At 44.6% G+C, this 17,920-nt stretch overlaps 3 protein-coding genes across 42 annotated transcripts in view; 1 reads left to right on the forward strand and 2 right to left on the reverse strand.

Annotated features, from left to right (window-relative positions):
* The window catches only part of AFF1 (ALF transcription elongation factor 1), a 146,834-nt gene extending 139,059 nt beyond the window's left edge, over nucleotides 1-7,775 (forward strand). For 17 of the 22 annotated variants that reach the window (XM_083458594.1, XM_083458583.1, XM_083458586.1 and 14 more), the window contains 4 exons: nucleotides 241-334; nucleotides 1,225-1,268; nucleotides 2,285-2,514; nucleotides 3,937-7,775. In XM_083458594.1, coding sequence (XP_083314720.1) covers nucleotides 241-334; nucleotides 1,225-1,268; nucleotides 2,285-2,514; nucleotides 3,937-4,058 — 490 coding nt within the window. In that variant the 3' untranslated portion in view covers nucleotides 4,059-7,775. Of the gene's footprint in view, nucleotides 1-240; nucleotides 381-935; nucleotides 1,188-1,224; nucleotides 1,269-2,284; nucleotides 2,917-3,113 lie in introns of those variants that run through there. The other 5 variants (XR_014515523.1, XR_014515524.1, XR_014515525.1 and 2 more) reach the window with 2 other exon arrangements.
* Nucleotides 1-17,920, reverse strand: part of LOC310685915 (17-beta-hydroxysteroid dehydrogenase 13-like) — a 162,010-nt gene that overhangs the window by 96,680 nt on the left and 47,410 nt on the right. The gene's annotated exons all lie outside the window — the stretch shown is intronic.
* The window catches only part of KLHL8 (kelch like family member 8), a 30,575-nt gene continuing 26,531 nt past the window's right edge, over nucleotides 13,877-17,920 (reverse strand). For all 19 annotated transcript variants that reach the window (XR_014515547.1, XR_014515548.1, XM_083458773.1 and 16 more), the window contains one exon: nucleotides 13,877-17,472. Coding sequence is in view for 17 of the 19 variants with exons in the window: in XM_083458773.1 (XP_083314899.1) it covers nucleotides 17,349-17,472 (124 nt within the window). In the remaining 2 variants the exon portion in view is untranslated. The remainder of the gene's footprint in view (nucleotides 17,473-17,920) is intronic.

A 17,920-nucleotide genomic window follows, 5' to 3' on the forward strand; every position in this document is an offset into this window, starting at 1 on the left:
GGGGGGGGCGATGAACAAATTCCTATGCCCCACAAATAACCCAGAGATGCATTTTAAATAAAAGGACACATTCTACTCATGTAAAAACAGGCTGACTCCCGGACCATCTGCAGGCTGGATTGAGAAGGTGATTTGGGCCGCATCCAGCCCACGGGCCTTAGGCTGCCTACCCCTGAGCTAGATGGACCAAAGGTCTGATAAGGCACCTTCATATGCTCAATGTTGGTTGTGTTTTCACAGCATGCGCTGCCAAGCCATTCTGTACATGGCAATGTTTCGCTACAAGAAGGACACAGCAATAAAGTATTCCCGGACCCTTATTGAACACTTCAAGGTAGAGAATGAAAACGTTGTGGGTCGTATTTTGGCAGGGACTTGGGGTTGGTTCTAACTCAGCTTCAGAACTTGATTTAAAAATAAAAACAGAAGCTTTGTGACATCAGATCCAACAATAGTTTGTGGGCAATTTGCGCTGAATACTCTGCTTTATTTGCACGAGCAGCATAATATTGAATCTGCAACCTCATGGAAGATCATAACTCCCTTTTGGTGTCTCTATTCCCCCCCCCCCCCCGCTTGTGTTGTTCCTTTTTCTCTTTTATTACAAAAGGATAATAGGGATCTTGTAAATCGCTCACAAGGTAGTATGCTAACATGAGGATACCGCTGTATAATCTGGCCAGTGGACATACTGTCAGAACAGACTCTTGGTTCTAAGTTCAGAAGTAACACTGCTAGTCTAATAAGCAAAAGATTTATCAGACCCAGAAGGATTGTGCCTGCGTTACTTTCCCTCCCGTTCTAGCCTCCCTTCTCTTGCAAGACTTGCTGCAAGACTTCTGATTTGTTGAACCACAGTTTCCCAGCACGTTAAAACTACAGTTCACAAATCAGGATTGCAAGCTGCAATTTGATCCTGGTTTGCTAGACCAAAGTTTCCCAATTTGGACATAACAGGAAACTGTGTTTTAACAAACCCTCAAAGATTTGCATTGAGGCAAGTGAATGAGGGTGTGTGTAGGCACAACACTCGTTCTCACGTCAGACAGACCTCAGGTTACCATTGTTTACCTTACTCAATCCAGACAATTCTCTTAGAAGAGATAGACCTCAAACAATATGAATACATAGCATCTTACAAGGCGTAGTTAAAAATGCAATGTTGGAACTGGTTGCAAGTTGGTGTCAAATGTGAACTGAGTAGAATTCCATTCCTTGTTTCAGAGTTCTTCTAGAATTACACAAGCACCTTCTCCGTGTGTTGCCAGGTAATACTGAAATCTATATCACCCTTCCCTTGTTACAAAAGCTTGAAACCTGATTTTGAAATAATAAAAGTTTCACGCTGTACCTACATGGGAAGTTTAAGGCTGGTTTAGTGTCAAGAGGGTGAATTGGGGATTTCTGATGGCTTTTCCTCCTGAAGCTTGTAACTATACTTTTAGGCTCCAAACCTATGCCCACTTATTTAGAAGGTTCACTGAACAGACTAGGAACGGCTTCTGAGCAGATGTGTAAAAGATGGCTCTGCCATCCTTTCCCCTAAAGTCTGATCTCTCTATTAATGTGATGGAACAGATATTGGGCTGTGGAACTCTTGGCCTAGATCCCACTAGGCACTAAAGTTCACTAGATGGAAAGCACACTTGCTTAAGGCCTTCTCTTCCACCCATTTACATTGTTGGTGGTTATATAGGAGGCGCAATTTGAGTCTTGCCAGTTTAAATTTAATGCCACAACAGCCACTGCCACTGAGTGGAGTTTCAGCTCCTCAACTGAAATTAGCCACCCAGTGAACCACTGCTCCCCTCAGCTGATAGGAACACTGCTTAGTTAGACCACTCCTGTCAAGAGTTCCTTGCAGAAGCTGTGGCAAATGAGACTTGAACTGGCTGTGTTTGCCTCTTACGCACAATAAGGCAATGAATGACTGATTGTATGGCAGTGGCTCCCAACTGTTCAGGTTCTTAGCTGAAAAATGCATATTAACGAACAAAGCAAGTATTCAGGCCTTGGGGTCTGAGTGTACAGTGGAGGGCATGTGTGTGAGAAGAACAGAATGCCAGAACACGTCTTTCCATAGATGTCTTTTTCAGAAAAGGCAAGTGGGGCCATTGCAGTTCCCAGCGCTTCTGTTTAGTATTCCAGCTGGCCATGGCTTCTCCCAGGACATCCCATTCCATTCTCCCCCCAGCCCTGGCTCTCTGTTTGCTTAAAGATAATGAAACTCAGCTCCTGAATTCACTGATGGTATATATGGCGATTCTTGTGTTTTGTCCTTCAGGAGCATAGGCACACCGTCCCCTCTCTCCCCGATGCCCTCTCCAGCCGGCTCTGTGAGCTCCCAGACAGGTTCCAGCGCCAGCAGCTGCGGAAGTGGAAGCATTGGCTCCTCGGTCAACGTTCCTCACTTCATCCCAACCATCACTTCTTCCTTTGTTGGCATCACTTCTTATATTCTCTATGCCTACGATTTCTGGGAACAAGCTGATGTTTTGGCCAGGAAGAATAAGAGTAAGGCTTTCTGTTTTCCTCAGTTTCTACTGACACAGTCCATGCAGCACCCTGAGGCTTTGCTTTTCCTCAGGAGGCCTATTTTGCACATTATTTGGCAAGATTGTTATGGAGAACCGCATAAATAAGCTCAGTGGCACCTGGGACCTAAGGCAGAGGGCCATTCCCAGTTCTGCTACCTGATACCCTGGAAGAGCGGCTGCCAGTCCAAAGGCAAATGAACAGTAGTAACTGTTTCTGCCTGCCCTTTGGAAATAAAATACCTAGCAGTTAGTTTCATCTAGCACTGGTCAGAATGCATGGGATCCTAAAAGACAGAAGTAAAGACAAATGTGGCGGTCATTCAGTAAGCAAAGCAGGAGATTAATTTTAGGTGGTCTCTTGGTAAAGGAGCCAATGCAAGTCATAGAATCATAGAGTTGGAAGAGACCACAAGGGCCATCGAGTCCAACCCCCTGCCAAGCAGGAAACACCATCAGAGCACTCCTGACATATGGTTGTCAAGCCTCTGCTTAAAGACCTCCAAAGAAGGAGACTCCACCACACTCCTTGACAGCAAATTCCACTGTCAAACAGCTCTTACGGTCAGCTCTTACAAGTCAAATAGGTAGAGTTATCTTCTGGCTGGTGGGCATTTAATCTCTGATCCTCCAAAAATTGAAACAACATGTTCAGGCACTGTTTGTTTCTGGCGACAACCTTGGGGTGCAGAATATCTGCAATACTGTCTAATTCACTTCCTGTTACTGGGAACTTGTCAGTCACCAAGATTTATTGGTGTGTGTGTGTGTGGGGGGGGGTTATAGCCACCTTTCTTTGCCCCTTGATAATATTCCTAGGAGGCAGAATAGTATGTTCTTAAAAAAATAAGAAAACAAAATCATGTACCACGGAAAGGTGGATTCAGTATGAATCAGATTAAGTACATTAGCACAGTTTCACATAATTCATATAATGCACTTTGTTTCTCAGTCATACTGTGAAGCGAGGAGCTCTGCAGGGTGCTGAAACCCCCCCCCCCCCAAAAAATCTTTCTTAGCATCCAAGCATATCTTTCTTAATCTCCATCTGGACTAGGAACATGTTTTGGGGTTCGAATGCAAGCCGAGATTCCTGTGAAACTGAATTTTGCTCCTAATACCAAGTATTACGTGCTGTGGGGTTAGTTTCTCTCCCCCCCCCCCCCCGCACTGTTGCAGAACTAGAACAGGCAGATAGTGCCGCCTGTAAACAGCTATGGTGAAAACTCTGCTCATGCAGGTCTTTAAGAGTGAGGTACGGTACTTTCAGCTAAGCATTTAGGCAGCTTGAACAATGCCTCCTACATTTCTGGCGAACCCTTTCCATGCCTGAGATGTGCAGACTGCAAGGAGCCAAACGTGTGACGCCAGATTTCCTCTTTTCTCTTTCTCTCCCTCTCAGAGTTTTTCTCTGAGCTCAGCGCTGCCGCCTGCCCTCTCTCGCTGAACAGCAGTATGATCGAACTGGTACACTACACCCGCCAGGGTTTGCAGTGGCTGAGACTGCAACCAAGTACGCCTTAACTGGTGCTTCGAGGAGAGAGACCCTTGCCTTTGGACTCTTTGCACTTTGAAAAGCCTCCGAAAACAGCCTGGTTGGCTGGCTTGTTGGGATTTATAAGTACCTGGAACAAGGAAGGATGGAGCTTGGTGGAAGGGGATCTGGCGCCACTGGAAAACTTTAAGGACTATATTTGCTACGGTGCCAATAGGCCACCTGGAAGATAAGAAGTGGAGAAGAGGCCTCAAAAGTGGAGGGTGCCTTTCTTTCTTTCTTTTTTTCAAAGGACAAAGTGCAATGTTCTCTTTTTTCATTTCTCTTTTTCCCGTCATGGTTCAATGTGTCAATGGTCTATAAACATTTCGTTACATGAATAACCAGCAGGACAAAAAAAACAAACAAAAAATGGGGGAAAAAAGTACACACATGAAGAAGTGCCGGTGAGAAGGAAAACCGTCTCCCAAAGAATTTTCTGCAACACCTCAAAGGATGCAACGTCCATGGGCCCAGCGTAGGCTTCACATTTGTTTGCCTCTCTTCTCCCCCCCCTTTTTCTTTTAAATGTAAACCACAAAATGCAATCTGTAGCATGTATTCTTGTTCCTGGAGGGCGGGATGGACAGAGACTCACAAAGGAAGCAGGGTTATCCAGCAGCACGACCCCACTTTCGTTTAAATACAAAATGGCAAAGCTATCTTCCTCCTTCCCCCTCTCTCTCTCTCTCCACTTGCCAGCCGTAGCTATTTGTTGCACTACTACCCTTCCCCCCCCCCTTTGATGGGTGGGCTTGTAGCTCGTGTCAGGCACACCTAGATTCTGTAGCTGGCCTGCCCAGCCCCTCTTCCCTGGTTTCCTTTCTACCTGTGCTGACAGTAGTGTGCCAGTCCCAGCTGTCGTGGTTTTGCAGCCATGCGTGTGGGGCATTGACAATCTCGTATGGGAAACAGGAAATCTGGGACTGTGTTGTCAGAAGCCTCTTGTGAATAGAGGATGCACAGTGTAGGTATGTTTATCCCCTCCCTATGGGGTGGCAAGGTGGGGGTGGGTGGGCTGGCTTCCCCTCCCCTCCAAATTTAGTTGAGCAATACTGCACTAATGAATTGAACTGGAATTGCTTGCAACCGCTGTCTTCAGTACTTTAAAAAACGCTGTTCTTTCAGTTCCCCTGTAGTCCATACAGTGGACGCACTCGACGTTTCAGCAAAGGGGTTTGGTCTTGGTCTTACAGGGCAAGCACAGTTCATGGTGGCTCTTTTGCACAAGCCGGAATCTGAGGAGTCCCTGGCTAGCACAGGAAAAGAGGAGTTGGGCAGTCAGAAGGGCTCATACTGGCTGTAGCAAGATTATTTTTCAGTTTTTGATCCTTAAAGCAGAAGGAACTTCGTAGCACGCCATCTCACCCTCTCTGAAATGGCTGGTTCGGTTTTTGTTTGCACTGGTTACTGATGCCCAACTTCCATGTCTACTGGCGAGTATGACACCTGACCGTAAGATTTGGCATAACCCCTTCCTTTTTAAAATACTTCCATTTCCTCAACAGTAACCTATCGGTTTGGCCAATTTTCAATCCACGTTCAAGGAGAGTAAATGGCAATTGTCTTAGATTTGCAAGCATATCCTCGTGTGTCTTTATAAAAGTCCCAATTGAAGAGAGGGGCTTCAGGACTGTAGCACCTCTGGCCTATTTACTGCTCTCTGTTTAGTCTAAAACTCATTAAGGACCCATTTTTCTGTTCTCCTCCCAACTTGTGCCTTAACTGTCCCATTTGCTCCTGTCATCACCGGGCTTTATGACAGAGCAGTGGGAATCTCTTCCAAATAAACTGTGCTTGAGTGAGGCATCACAGTTTCCTTTACAGCTGACTCCTGATATTAAAATGTCAGTCTGACATTCTTACATGTTTGTCCCATATAAAACTGCCCTGCAGCATTGAAGCAGTATTCCTGTTTAGAAGGACCTGTTATGTACTTGTAGGGTTTGCTAAAATGTCAATGGACCTCATAGCTTCTGTGATTCAATAGTAGGGTGTATTCCTGCAGCTCCCCTCTGGGAACACAGCCCTGCAAAAGTTCAGCATGGAAAGTCTCATGGAAAGTCGAAGCCTTAGTTGATTTCAGGGAAAAGCCACTTTCTCCAATGGGGAGCAAGTTCCAGATTTTCATCCCAGTTTAATGTTGTTCCTTAGGGTTGAACTAGACTTGGGGCAGACAGCCAGGATCTTCATTGAAGTGTGGCAAAATAGTCCACGGAGGGCACAACTTGTCTGGCACCCTGCTTTTTTGGTGCAATGCGGCCGGAGGAGGGAAGAGTTTAGCAGTGTCCCATGCCTGCCCCACCCCTGGCTCTTCAGACTCCCCCTGCCCCTCCTCTGCTTTGGGGCTGCTGGGCAGACCCAGGCCACCAAATTTCATAGCTACTGTTGAATGCTTAGCTCCTTACACGAGCAGGTTCCAATCAGAAATGATAAGGAAAAGGAGGCAAATCCAAATATCAGGTGCTTGTCCTTTCCTGGGAAAGGACACACAAAGCAATTATGGTTGCACCCAGGTGACTTATCCTACTAAGCTCTTGGGTCCGGACAAGAAGCAAATGCACACTAAACTCATTTTTGTTTCTTTTCCAAATCATGTCCCTCTCTTCTGACTGGTTGACAGCTGTAGTCTCAGGACTGGCTTTCTCTTCCTTTCTCTGCTCCCCTCTCCTGGCCAAATGGCATCCGACTCAGCCAGCCGCTGCTGCTGTTTGCCTTGTTGCTGCTTTTGCTCTGTTAAAACACACCCTGAGCTTAAGAATCCCCGGTTGTCAAGGGACCCACTTTTTGACCTGCTTGTTGAGCACTTTATCCAAGGGGTAGAGATCATTGGTTCCTGTTTAATCCATTTATGCTGCTGACTTTATATTACCGTTTGTGGGGTGATGCAAAGATGAGCAGCAAAGAACATAGGCTTTTCCCTCCTCCTCCTTCAACCAACCAATGAACAGAAAGATTCCAATCTGATTTGGTCCAGGGATGTCCTATTCCAAAACCAAACAAGAGCACAGCTTCCCTCTTAACGTTCACAGAAGCTAAGCTGAATTACGTGTGACATGTTCTGCAATTTCTTTTTATTTTACATGCAGTTGCAAAGAAGCAGTTGGTCTATGGGGAATCACGCTTAGGAAGCTTATAACCTCTTGACTTTTTTTTAATGTTATTAAAGAAAGATCAATTGAAGAATCAGAGAAAATGTCATTTCACCCCCTTTCCAGACTCTGGTACCCCAGATGTTGATGGAACTGCCATTGATTTCAGCCAGGGCCTGGGGCCCAGCCTATCTAAGGAGCAAGAAGTAAATTTGTTTTGCCATTTTAAACACAGGTCAATGGAGCTGTGTACTTAAAGCAGCCTCCTTTCCCAGATGATATTTATTTAGAATTATAATTAATGTATTTAAATTGCCAATGTTCTATATGTCTAAGATACCATTATTTAATAATTTTGAAAGTTCCATTGACACTGGAGATGTGGACTGAAAGATTGATGACAATTTTATTTTTTAAGGGCGCTATCTCTTGCCCTCCCCCTCCTCCCTCCTTAGTTTCTTTATATATAAAAAAGAACTCTACATTAAAATTTATTATAGGGTGTTGTATCTCCCATTTGTAAATTACATTTTCTGCCCTGTATATTGGTGGTATTTCCAGGTTGATTTGTTAAATTCATGTGGGGTAATAAAATAAATATTAAATGAAACAGCATTTTTCTTGAGAGTCGGTGTGGAAATATTTTTAAGCCGGTATTGGGTCTCCAAAAACAAAACAAAACGCCACCAGTGATGATATACTGGTAGGGTAGCAAGCTTCTGAACTGAACAGAATGCCAGCGCCTCAACTTTCAAAGAGAAGAATTCTGTATTGTTTCAATGTCTGGATCTCTGAAAATTCCAGTAACAGCAGTGGTGCCCAGAGAAGACGCCACCACAATCCTTCAAGAAAGCCCTGCACAGCTTGTACCCCTCTAAGCTGAATACAGTCCCTGCCCCCCCCAGCTACAAACAAAAGCTGACCTGAACTTCCTGTTTTGCTGCCCGTCTGAGTTTCAGGCCAGTATTAGCCTCCAGTATCCTTGGGCAACTGCCATGGCTGAAGTACCTAGTGGGGGCTCCATTGGAACTGATACCTGCATTGAGGTACTCCTTGGCAGAGTGCCCAGCATAAATAACATTACTTCGGGGCACCAAACAACCAGAGTCCCACTACTGTTTAGTGGGCCCAGTGAAGGGCCCTGAGATGCAAAGGGGAGCTCTCGGATGGCACCATGTTGAAGGCTACAAGGTTCTAATCAGCCCTTTTATGTCACCAGGTAGTCCCAGAATTACAAATGAAGCTGCTTAATTTTTAGTGATCCTAATAGTGCGGGATGGTAACTTCTTGACTTTGCTTATGAAGTTTTCAGCATTTCCTTGCTTAATACTATTGGAAGCTAAAAACGTGGGTCTTTCTGGTGACTCTGCACTCTTAAAACGCAGAATATAAATCATGCATTTTTATGTTCCTGGCAATATAACGGTGGTAGCCTGAATCCTGGAGTGCAGACTAAAAGCCAATGGAGCTTGTTGGCTCTCAACTCTTGCATAGCTTTGGCTGGCAAAACAAAACCACTATTATATTTTACCCTCCACCTTCAGTATGTAATAGCACTCTCCTCATTATGTTTTAAGATTATCACGCTGTAATTTGTCTTCATAACACTTTCTCTCCCCACCCCCTATTGTAAGACCACTAAAACCTGCAGCTGGGAGCTTCTTAATCTAGCCCAGCGGCATTCTTCTTTCACTAGCCCCTCACCCATTTTTATTTCTGGTCCTAAGAAAGGTACAGTGGTACCTCAGGTTACACGCGCTTCAGGTTACCGACGCTGCAGGTTACAGACTCCGCTAACCCAGAAATAGTACCTCTGGTTAAGAACTTTGCTTCAGGATGAGAACAGAAACCGTGCAGTGGTGGCGCAGCGGCAGCAGGAGGCCCCATTAGCTAAAGTGGTGCTTCAGGTTAAGAACAGTTTCAGGTTAAGAACAGACCTCCAGAACAAATTAAGTTCTTAACCAGAGGTACCACTGTACTGGCATATTCTTACTCTGACAGATGCCCCCAATGTCTCTGAAATGCTACTTGTAGAAAAACATAATATCTTAAGGATGGGTACAATTCAAAAGGGTAGTTCTCCTAAACACTGAATTTTGATGTGCTCCCATTCATTTCACAGGGGCTTCTGCAAGAGACAGCCCCTCTGCATTATGCCTTAAAACACTAAGCATGAAGGTACAGTAACACAATACTGCAAAACATTCATAGCTGCCTTGTAGATCCATTTAGAACAAGCCTGTGAGGTAGGTGAAGCTGAAAAATGGTGACTGGACCAAGTTCACCTGGTGAGGTGAGTTGGGTTTTGGACCCTGGTTTCCCAGATCATAATCCAACATTAACCATTGATCCACAAGCCTAGGAAGAGGCTCAGACAAAAAAACCCACCTACTAGACTCTACTAGGAGCTAGAGCATCCTGATCTCTCAGCAGCCGACCTATGGGAAGCTTGCAAACAAGATAGCCCACTTCCAAGCAACTGGGAGACAAGGGCACACCCACCTCCAACACGGAAGACTGGAAATACTATATAGCCATTGATAAATTTCACAAATTTTATATATAACATTCAGCTTCACTGAATGGCCCCAGGTTTTACTATTATGTAATAGCAAGAAAAAAGACAAAATATATAACAAAGACACCAAAAAAGAGAAAAATTCCTTCCAGTAGCCTGGAGAGACCAACTAAGTTTGTTATTGGTTTGAGCTTTTGTGTATGCACACTTCTTCAGATACCTTCAGATACTTCTTCAAGTATCTGAAGAAGTGTGCATGCACATGAAAGCTCATACCAATAACAAACTTAGTTGGTCTCTAAGGTGCTACTTGGAGCAGGAACCGGCAAGCCACTCCAGTATCCCTGCCAAGAAAACTCCATGGACAAAGACAACAGGCATATGAGTGCCTGGCGTGCTCTGGTCCATAGGGTCACGAAGAGTCGGACACGACTAAACAAAAACAAGGTGCTCCTGGAAGGATTTTTTTTATTTTGTTTCGACTATGGCAGACCAACACGGCTACCTACCTGTACCAAAAGAGAGAAGAGAGCAAACCCAAAACTTTGAGAAGCAGCAGCACGTACCTAAAGCAAATGCTGAATACAAGCCAGGTGTAAGAGCCAATCTGATTATAATATATAAGCAACACAAGGTAGCTATTTCAGGAGTGGAATTTGCTGTGGAGATGGAGGTTCAAATCCCAGCTCTCCCATGAAGCATACTCTCTCTGCTAACCTCTCTCACAGGATTGTTGCAAAGATAAAACAGGATAATGCACCCCCAAGCCCCTCCATGTACATCAGCCTAGGTTCTTTGGAGAAGAAGAGATACGTATGAGATAAGGAATCTGATACCAGAACAAGAGCCAAAGGGAAATGAAATTGATAGACAACATGAAACACCGGTGCAAGACAAACCCTTGTATATTTTTCTGATGCGCCTGTAGGAGACTTGTTTGAATTGTGTAACTCAACTGTGCAGCCATTTCAGAAACAGACCCTGCCCTCCAAAAGATCATAATTTTATAAGCTCTATCATGTTCTCCTTCCTTTTTTCTCTATAAAGGTAAAGGGACCCCTGACCATTAGGTCCAGTCGTGGCCGACTCTGGGGTTGCAGCGCTCATCGCTCATCCCCCTTTATTGGCTGAGGGAGCCGGCGTACAGTTTCTGGGTCATGTGGCCAGCATGACTAAGCCGCTTCTGATGAACCAGAGCAGCGCACAGAAATGCCGTTTACCTTCCCGCCGGAGTGGTACCTATTTATCTACTTGCACTTTGACGTGCTTTTGAACTGCTAGGTTGGCAGGAGCAGGGACCGAGCAACGGGAGCTCACCCCGTCGTGGGGATTCGAACTGCCGACCTTCTGATCAGCAAGTCCTAGGCTCTGTGGTTTAACCCACAGCGCCACCCGCGTCCCTTTCCCCCCCTCTCTATACAAAGACTCAAATGTTTTAACATAGGGGAGTTTCTCCAAGCCCTTGATTATTCTCGTTATGGAGCAAACAAATGGTTACAACACCCACCCTCGGCTCTTACTGCATAGTTTCCTACTTAGAGCATTAATGTTCAGGGCCATTAGGTTAACAGCAGGGGAGAAGCAGATAGCCAGCCACAGAGTGGGACACATTAAAAAAACTGCTGCCCCGCAAGCAGGCCCTAAGGCTTGCCTGCTTTTTCCATCCATAATCCATACTACATGTAATTTATTACCACTATCCGCCCTCAGGCCGTATGTGAATACTACTGCCTTCAAAAAGGCTGTCCTTCTGCAACAATTAAAAAGCATAAAGTTAACAACGTAGTGTTCCGGACCAAAAGATTTCCCAATAGTCTCATTTGTACCAAATGTTGGATACAGGTTGAAAGCGGAGCCATACAACTGTTCTTAATCTGCTTTTTCTGGCAAAGAGAGATCAGTATGTTGGATCCTTTTAGTGTGAAAGTCTCTCTCAGAACAAGAGCACTGCAGCTGCATCTATATAATGCAACATTGACATTCAAAACTCCGCTTCAAAGCACCATGAAATCAGCCCTGCACATAAGCCAAAGAAGAAGAAAACCTCAACATTTAAGTACCTTTTATGAGTTCAAACAAAAGTCCTGTAACATGCATATGCTATACAGATGTAGCAGAGGCAGCTGGAGCAAAATTAATACAGGATTATGATTTGCAGAAACATTGACATGGATACATCCATTAAAAAAGTTAATTGATTGCTTAAAGCTGATTGTGCATTTGGCAAAGTCTAGAATAGGCTGTTACTATGCAATACAGGACCTTAGAATCTCTTGTTCCTGGTGACATTGATATTTATTATAGTCAGAACTGGAGAAATTTTTTAACCTCCTAACCCTTCAGCACCAGGCTGAATATTTCAGATTTCTAAGAACACCAATACTTCTTTTTCCAGTCCTGTGCACATCTGTTTTGACTTACCAAAAATTAGCACCAAATGCCAAAGAAGCCTTTGCCACCTTAGAGCCCTTCCAGCATTCCAAACTACTTCATGCATTGAGAGCACCAAGCCTCCAGAAGCTCATGCCCTAATAAATCCATTAGTCTCTAAAGGTGCCAGAGGACTCTTTAATTAAGGCTGAGATAATGGACAGCCTGCAGCAAGTTCTCAAGTTGGGTGAAGCCAGGATTTTCAAACCAGCCCTCCCACATTACAAATCCCTGATGATTCAAAGCAAATTTCCATAAGCTATGTTGCTGGTCTCCTTTGAGGACAGGAAGTTACGGCCCTTTCCCTCCCTCTACTGGGGAAAAATGAACAGTGCAGCTTCCTAGACATGAATCGTTCAAATGGTCTGAGATAAGCAGGGGATACCAGCCCTCCAGCTCCCATCAGGCCCAGTTAGCATGCTCGCTGGTCATGAAATAATGAGCTGGAGTGCAGTAATGGGAAGACCACAGGTTCCCCATCTCTGGTCCAAATGACTATATAATGCAGACACGCCACTGTCATCTGTTACTGCCATGTCATCACTCTAACAGGAAACAGAGAGGCGCAGGAGGTCTCCTCCCCTTGAAATCTTTCTCTTCCCGCGGCTCATTACAAGAACTCCAACTTTTCTAGAAGTTTTTCTTCTAGAAAAATAGGTGCTGGTACTCACCATGAGCATGGGTGGCACTGTGGGCTAAACCACAGAGCCTTGGACTTGCCAATCAGAAGGTCGGCGGTTCAAATCCCCGTGACGGGGTGAGCTCCCGTTGCTCGGTCCCTGCTCCTCTCAGCCTAGCAGTTCGAAAGAACGTCAAAGTGCAAGTAGATAAATAGGTACCACTCTGGTGGGAAGGTAAACGGTGTTTCCGTGAGCTGCTCTGGTTCGCCAGATGCGGCTTAGTCATGCTGGCCACATGACCCAGAAGCTGTACGCCAGCTCCCTCGGCCAATAAAGCGAGATGAATGCCGCAACCCCAGAGTCGATCACGACTGGACCTAATGGTCAGGGGTCCCTTTACCTTTATTCACCATGAAGCTGCTACAGTAAGTGCCACAATTTTTAACAACAACAAAAGAGGTGCTGGTACTGCATACCATTGAGTACCCCCTGGGGGGGAAAAGCAGTCCGTAACAAAGAAATCATGCCCAAGTTATCTGTTTTCTCCTCCCTCCCAATCACTTTCCCTTCTTTGTCATGTCTTTTGGATTATGTAAAAGCAGGGATCGTCGCCATCAACACTTCTAACCCACTCTGGGAGACATAACTGCTCCCCCACAGCAAGCTATTAGTTTGTGACTTAGTGACACGAGATGCAGCAGGCAGAAGGAACAAACCCATAGCAGAAACATGTTGCATTTTAAAAAGTATTTGGTGCTAGGAATTATGATTACAACCTCCTCTCTGCTTCATGTTTCTAGAGATTTCTATGATGATCTCTTGCACGGTGCTACCAGAGCCATCCTTGGACTGCACAGCAAGACGCCAGCAGGTTACAAAATATGCATCTAAACAAAGGACTCTGACCACAGGTAGTCCTATCAGCAGAACTCTGTCAAGAAATAAAATTTAATATCATAAGGTAGATGGTTCATCAACACTAACCCTCAGAAGAGCAATAGTTTCTGATAATTTAATGTGCAGTTTATTCAGATAACATCTGCATCTCTTAAGTGTCAGTGATAAGGCTTCCAGGGGACCTAAGATACATCCGCTATCTGCCTTTCAGCACTGAAATTCCACCCAAATGAGAAATAAATGCACAAGCCAACAAATAAATGTATTTTATTACAATATTGCCAATTTCCACACAACATACCACACCACTTCATTCTGCATTTTGTCCACTGGATACCACAGACTAATACAAACCAGGTTTTAGAAGTGGCAGTGCAATAGTAAAGTGATAGAACTACATATAGAGAATCATTAAATAACTGTTTCTCCAAGAAACACAGTGTTGTTATGCCCATATTGTGCCTCAAAGCCAATCCCACCCACCATAAAATGTTTAGGCATAAAGCTTTAGCCATATACATTTTGCCCAAATTTTCCCTTGTGAGATGGGAAGTTACAATTTCATATGTAGTTGTGTTGAGGCAGCTCCCAAATTGCATACCCAACATCAAAACGCCCAATTTCCTTTTTGATAAAAGGACGCGGCACTCTGTTCCTTGCCTCATGAGCTTTTGCCACAACAGAGGTAAGCTGCCCCAAGATGCTTGCTCTTAAAATACAGCTATACACTGTCTCACATGCAGAGCTCCATAGGTTGAGTGATAAGTAACCAGAACAAAAGAAATTCAGTGCAGTTCTGACAAAGAATTGGGGTGGGATGGGGATAAAAATTAGACCCACTACATCAAATCAGGTAAATTAAATTTTAAAAGGAAAAGACTGCAAATTAAGTAAACCTCCAACTGATGTACACACAAGTCTAATTTCATCTTTCCTTCAGGCTGCCCAATAGAAATATTTAGCATGATTTAACAACTGTACTCTCCTCTAAGTTAACAACAGAACAAGACACACTTAAACCACTAGAGAAAGGCTTGATCCATTCCAAAACACTAGCTCTCCCACCAGGAAGGGGAGGGGGGTATGGAAATGAACCAGCATGGGTTAAGAATACAAACTTTTCCTTATGTACTGCTTCTTCTTCAAGGAGCTCACACAGTGAGATGCTGGGTGCCAACCTATTTCCACAACTTCATACCATATTAAAACCTGGATCTCTGAAGATATTCACCCAGGGACAAAGTCACCATCTGGCAGGGATTCCACAAAGGTTCCTCCATCCCGTGGTGGCATTGCAGTATCGGGCCCCAAGTGAGATAACTTCTTTGAGAAATGACTTGCAGTGATTGTTTTGAATATAAAGTGAGCATACATGCACACGCGACACACACATAAGAAAAACAAAACTAAAAAGCCTATCCCTTTCGTTATCATTAAGGCAAATTAATTTTCTGGCTTTGCAAACTAACCAGAAAAGTCCATTCAAGGTGAGCAGCACAAGATGACCAGCTTCTAAATGATTTGCTGAACGATTGTCCCAAAAGTCACATGAGAAATCTGAAAATGGAATGGTCCAGGATTCAGATGCAAGCAAGGTTGGAAACTGAAGTAAAAGCCAGTAACCTCAAGGAAAACAGAGAAAGGTGATTCATAAGCAGCAGGAGAGTGGACACAAAAATCCCTCTAACTCAGTGGTTTCCAACCAGTGTGCCGTGGTATCCTGGAGTGCCTTGAATGATGGTCAGTGGTGCCGTGGGCAAAAGTGGCCTCTGTCTCTCTTTCCATCCCTCTGATGCCCTCTCACATCTCTGCCCCCTAAAGATTTGTGTGGCTGTTTGTTGCAGCAGCCCTGGCTACAAGCTCCCCAGGCAAATGGTGCCTCTGGGGCTGACCATGGTGTGCTGGTTGCCAGGAGCTGAGGTGGCCTTGGAGTAGCAAGCAAATGGGCAAGTGAGCTCAGCTAGCCAGTCCACCAGCCCTTGCTGTTGCAAATAGGCAAACAAGTTGGAAGGCAGGCAGGCAGCCAGGCGCTGTGCTGGCCTTTCTTGCACTTACTGTGTGCAAGGCCTGCCTGGGAGCTGAGTGCCCAGTGCTAAAGCGGAGTCTTTCCACCCTGCAGGCCCAGCTGCACCCACTGCTGTCATTGCTGCCTCCCAAAGTAAGGTGCTGGTCTCACGTTCACCTTTGGCCAGTTTCCACTGGGCCACTAAGCCTGGGGGCACCCTCTTCCTGTGGGGCAGTGTGATGAGGCACCTCTCTTTGGGGCAGGGGGAGAGTTCAGAGACTAGGGGAAGCGGCAGCGGCAGCAGCTGCCCAGAGGACTCCCAAGGAGAGGAGGCTGAGGGAACACGCCACAAAGGAGGGCATTTGAAAAAAGGGTGAGAGGCTGCCAGCTCTGCAGGCAAAGGGTGACATAACTGGACTCCTGAGCCCTACAGGGGTGCCACAGAAAGAATATAGTTGGCCTAGGGAGCTGTGGATTCAAAAAGATTGAAAACCTCTGCTCTAGCTCTTAGGATGAAATGAAGATGGTTCATAAGCAGTATACTTCACCCTGTTACAACATCACTAGCAACCACTATTTTTTCATAATCCTTGATCCAGACAGTTCATGATCCTTGTTTCTACTGTACAATTTTCAACAAGGAAGCAGAATGTAGTTCTGTTACAAACTGATTCATCTGTATTGCCAGAGCAAACAAAACTGGCATCAAATGCAGTTTCTGAAAGCCAAGATATCAGAACACCAGAATCTCTCAAGTGTTGTTCAAGTCAATTTCCTAATTAACGCTTTTCAGGAGTTTGGAGTTTTCCAGGTTTTTATGGGTCTGCATAGTGTTACAACTGTAGAACACATTTACACATAAAGTCAAGAGTTTTTAAACAGAATGTATACAAGACTTAAAGGATTCTCTAGATAACTGTGATAATTGTAAGTGTACCAACTTTTGAGGACAAATCCCAGTCATTTGAAATATACAGACGAAAGGTTCTCCAACATCTTTGGCAGTTATAAGATGCTTAAAATGAAGTCCCCACATCTCTGTTACTATGAAAACACTGGGGGACGTGTTCTAAGCCAGACCAACCTGTTGCCTTCCAAATGTTGGACCCAAACACCCATTGGCGTCAGCAGAATGGACAATGATCAGGAATGATGAGAGTTGTAGTCAAACATCTGGAAAGGCACAGGTTCCTCACCCCTGTACTAAACAACTGGTGAGGCCACATTTGCGAACTTAGTGCTACATGCATGAGCTAGAATGAGCCCTGGCAATGCCGTGGATGCCCTCTCTTCCCTTGTGGCCAAAAGGACATTCCTTGCATCTCAACTAGTCCTGTTTTCCAAAGCATTAATTTATCACAAACTCTGGTGAATTTCAAGATAAGCCAGACTCTTATGAAGGTGGTTTGTTTAACTAGGATTTGAGAGAAATCAGGATCCCTGGTCCAGATGAGAAGAAAGGCTGAGATTCGTGGAAAGTGAAGCTAAACATTACCCAAGACCAAGGAGAGACGAAGGAAAAGAAGGCCAAGGATGTACTGAACTTGATTCAGCTCATGCATGTAATGCTAAACCATGGTTTGCTACCAGGTATGAACATGAACAAGTTCTATAAATAAAAAAAGCTTTTGAGTATCTACACATACTGCTTTAAAAAAATCAAAATGTCTTTGCACAAAGGTTGTAAAGTATTATGGCATTTCACAAAGTCTTCGATTTTACATGCAATCCACCACATTGCTGGACCCTTGACCCACGTCACGGATCTGGCTGCCAAGGCAGGCACACACGGCTACACCAGCCCCAGCTCTGCAGTGAGACACGGAACCAACAAGCTCCCACCTGAGAAAGAATGAAAGAGGAAAAATTAAATACAAGGGGAGTTAGCAATGCAACTGTCCTTGACACGTCAAATACCTTAAAGTGAAAAAAGCTTAGCTACATCTTTCCTACACAGCTTAGCGTGACAAAATCTCTTATACAGTGCTAATTTTGAAAATTGCTTCTATTTTATTTTTGTAACTATTTATGGGTTCTACCACCACCCATGAAGGAAACTTTGCTGAAGAACTAAATGCTGGTCCATTTGCATTTAAATAGCAAGACTAGGCAGAGGAGAGAGTTTAGCTTCCCATGCACAAAGACAGCAATAGTTCAAGGCCAAATATAATTTTAAAACAAGATTTTTATAATTGCTTATATATGTCTAAGAACAATGAATGAGTTCTGGGGTACTCATCATCATCATCATCATCATCATCATCAACCTTTTATCCGACCGTCAGTCAGA

Source organism: Podarcis liolepis (assembly GCF_965112155.1).
Source record: "Podarcis liolepis genome assembly, chromosome: 9".
Lineage (NCBI taxonomy): Eukaryota > Metazoa > Chordata > Lepidosauria > Squamata > Lacertidae > Podarcis > Podarcis liolepis.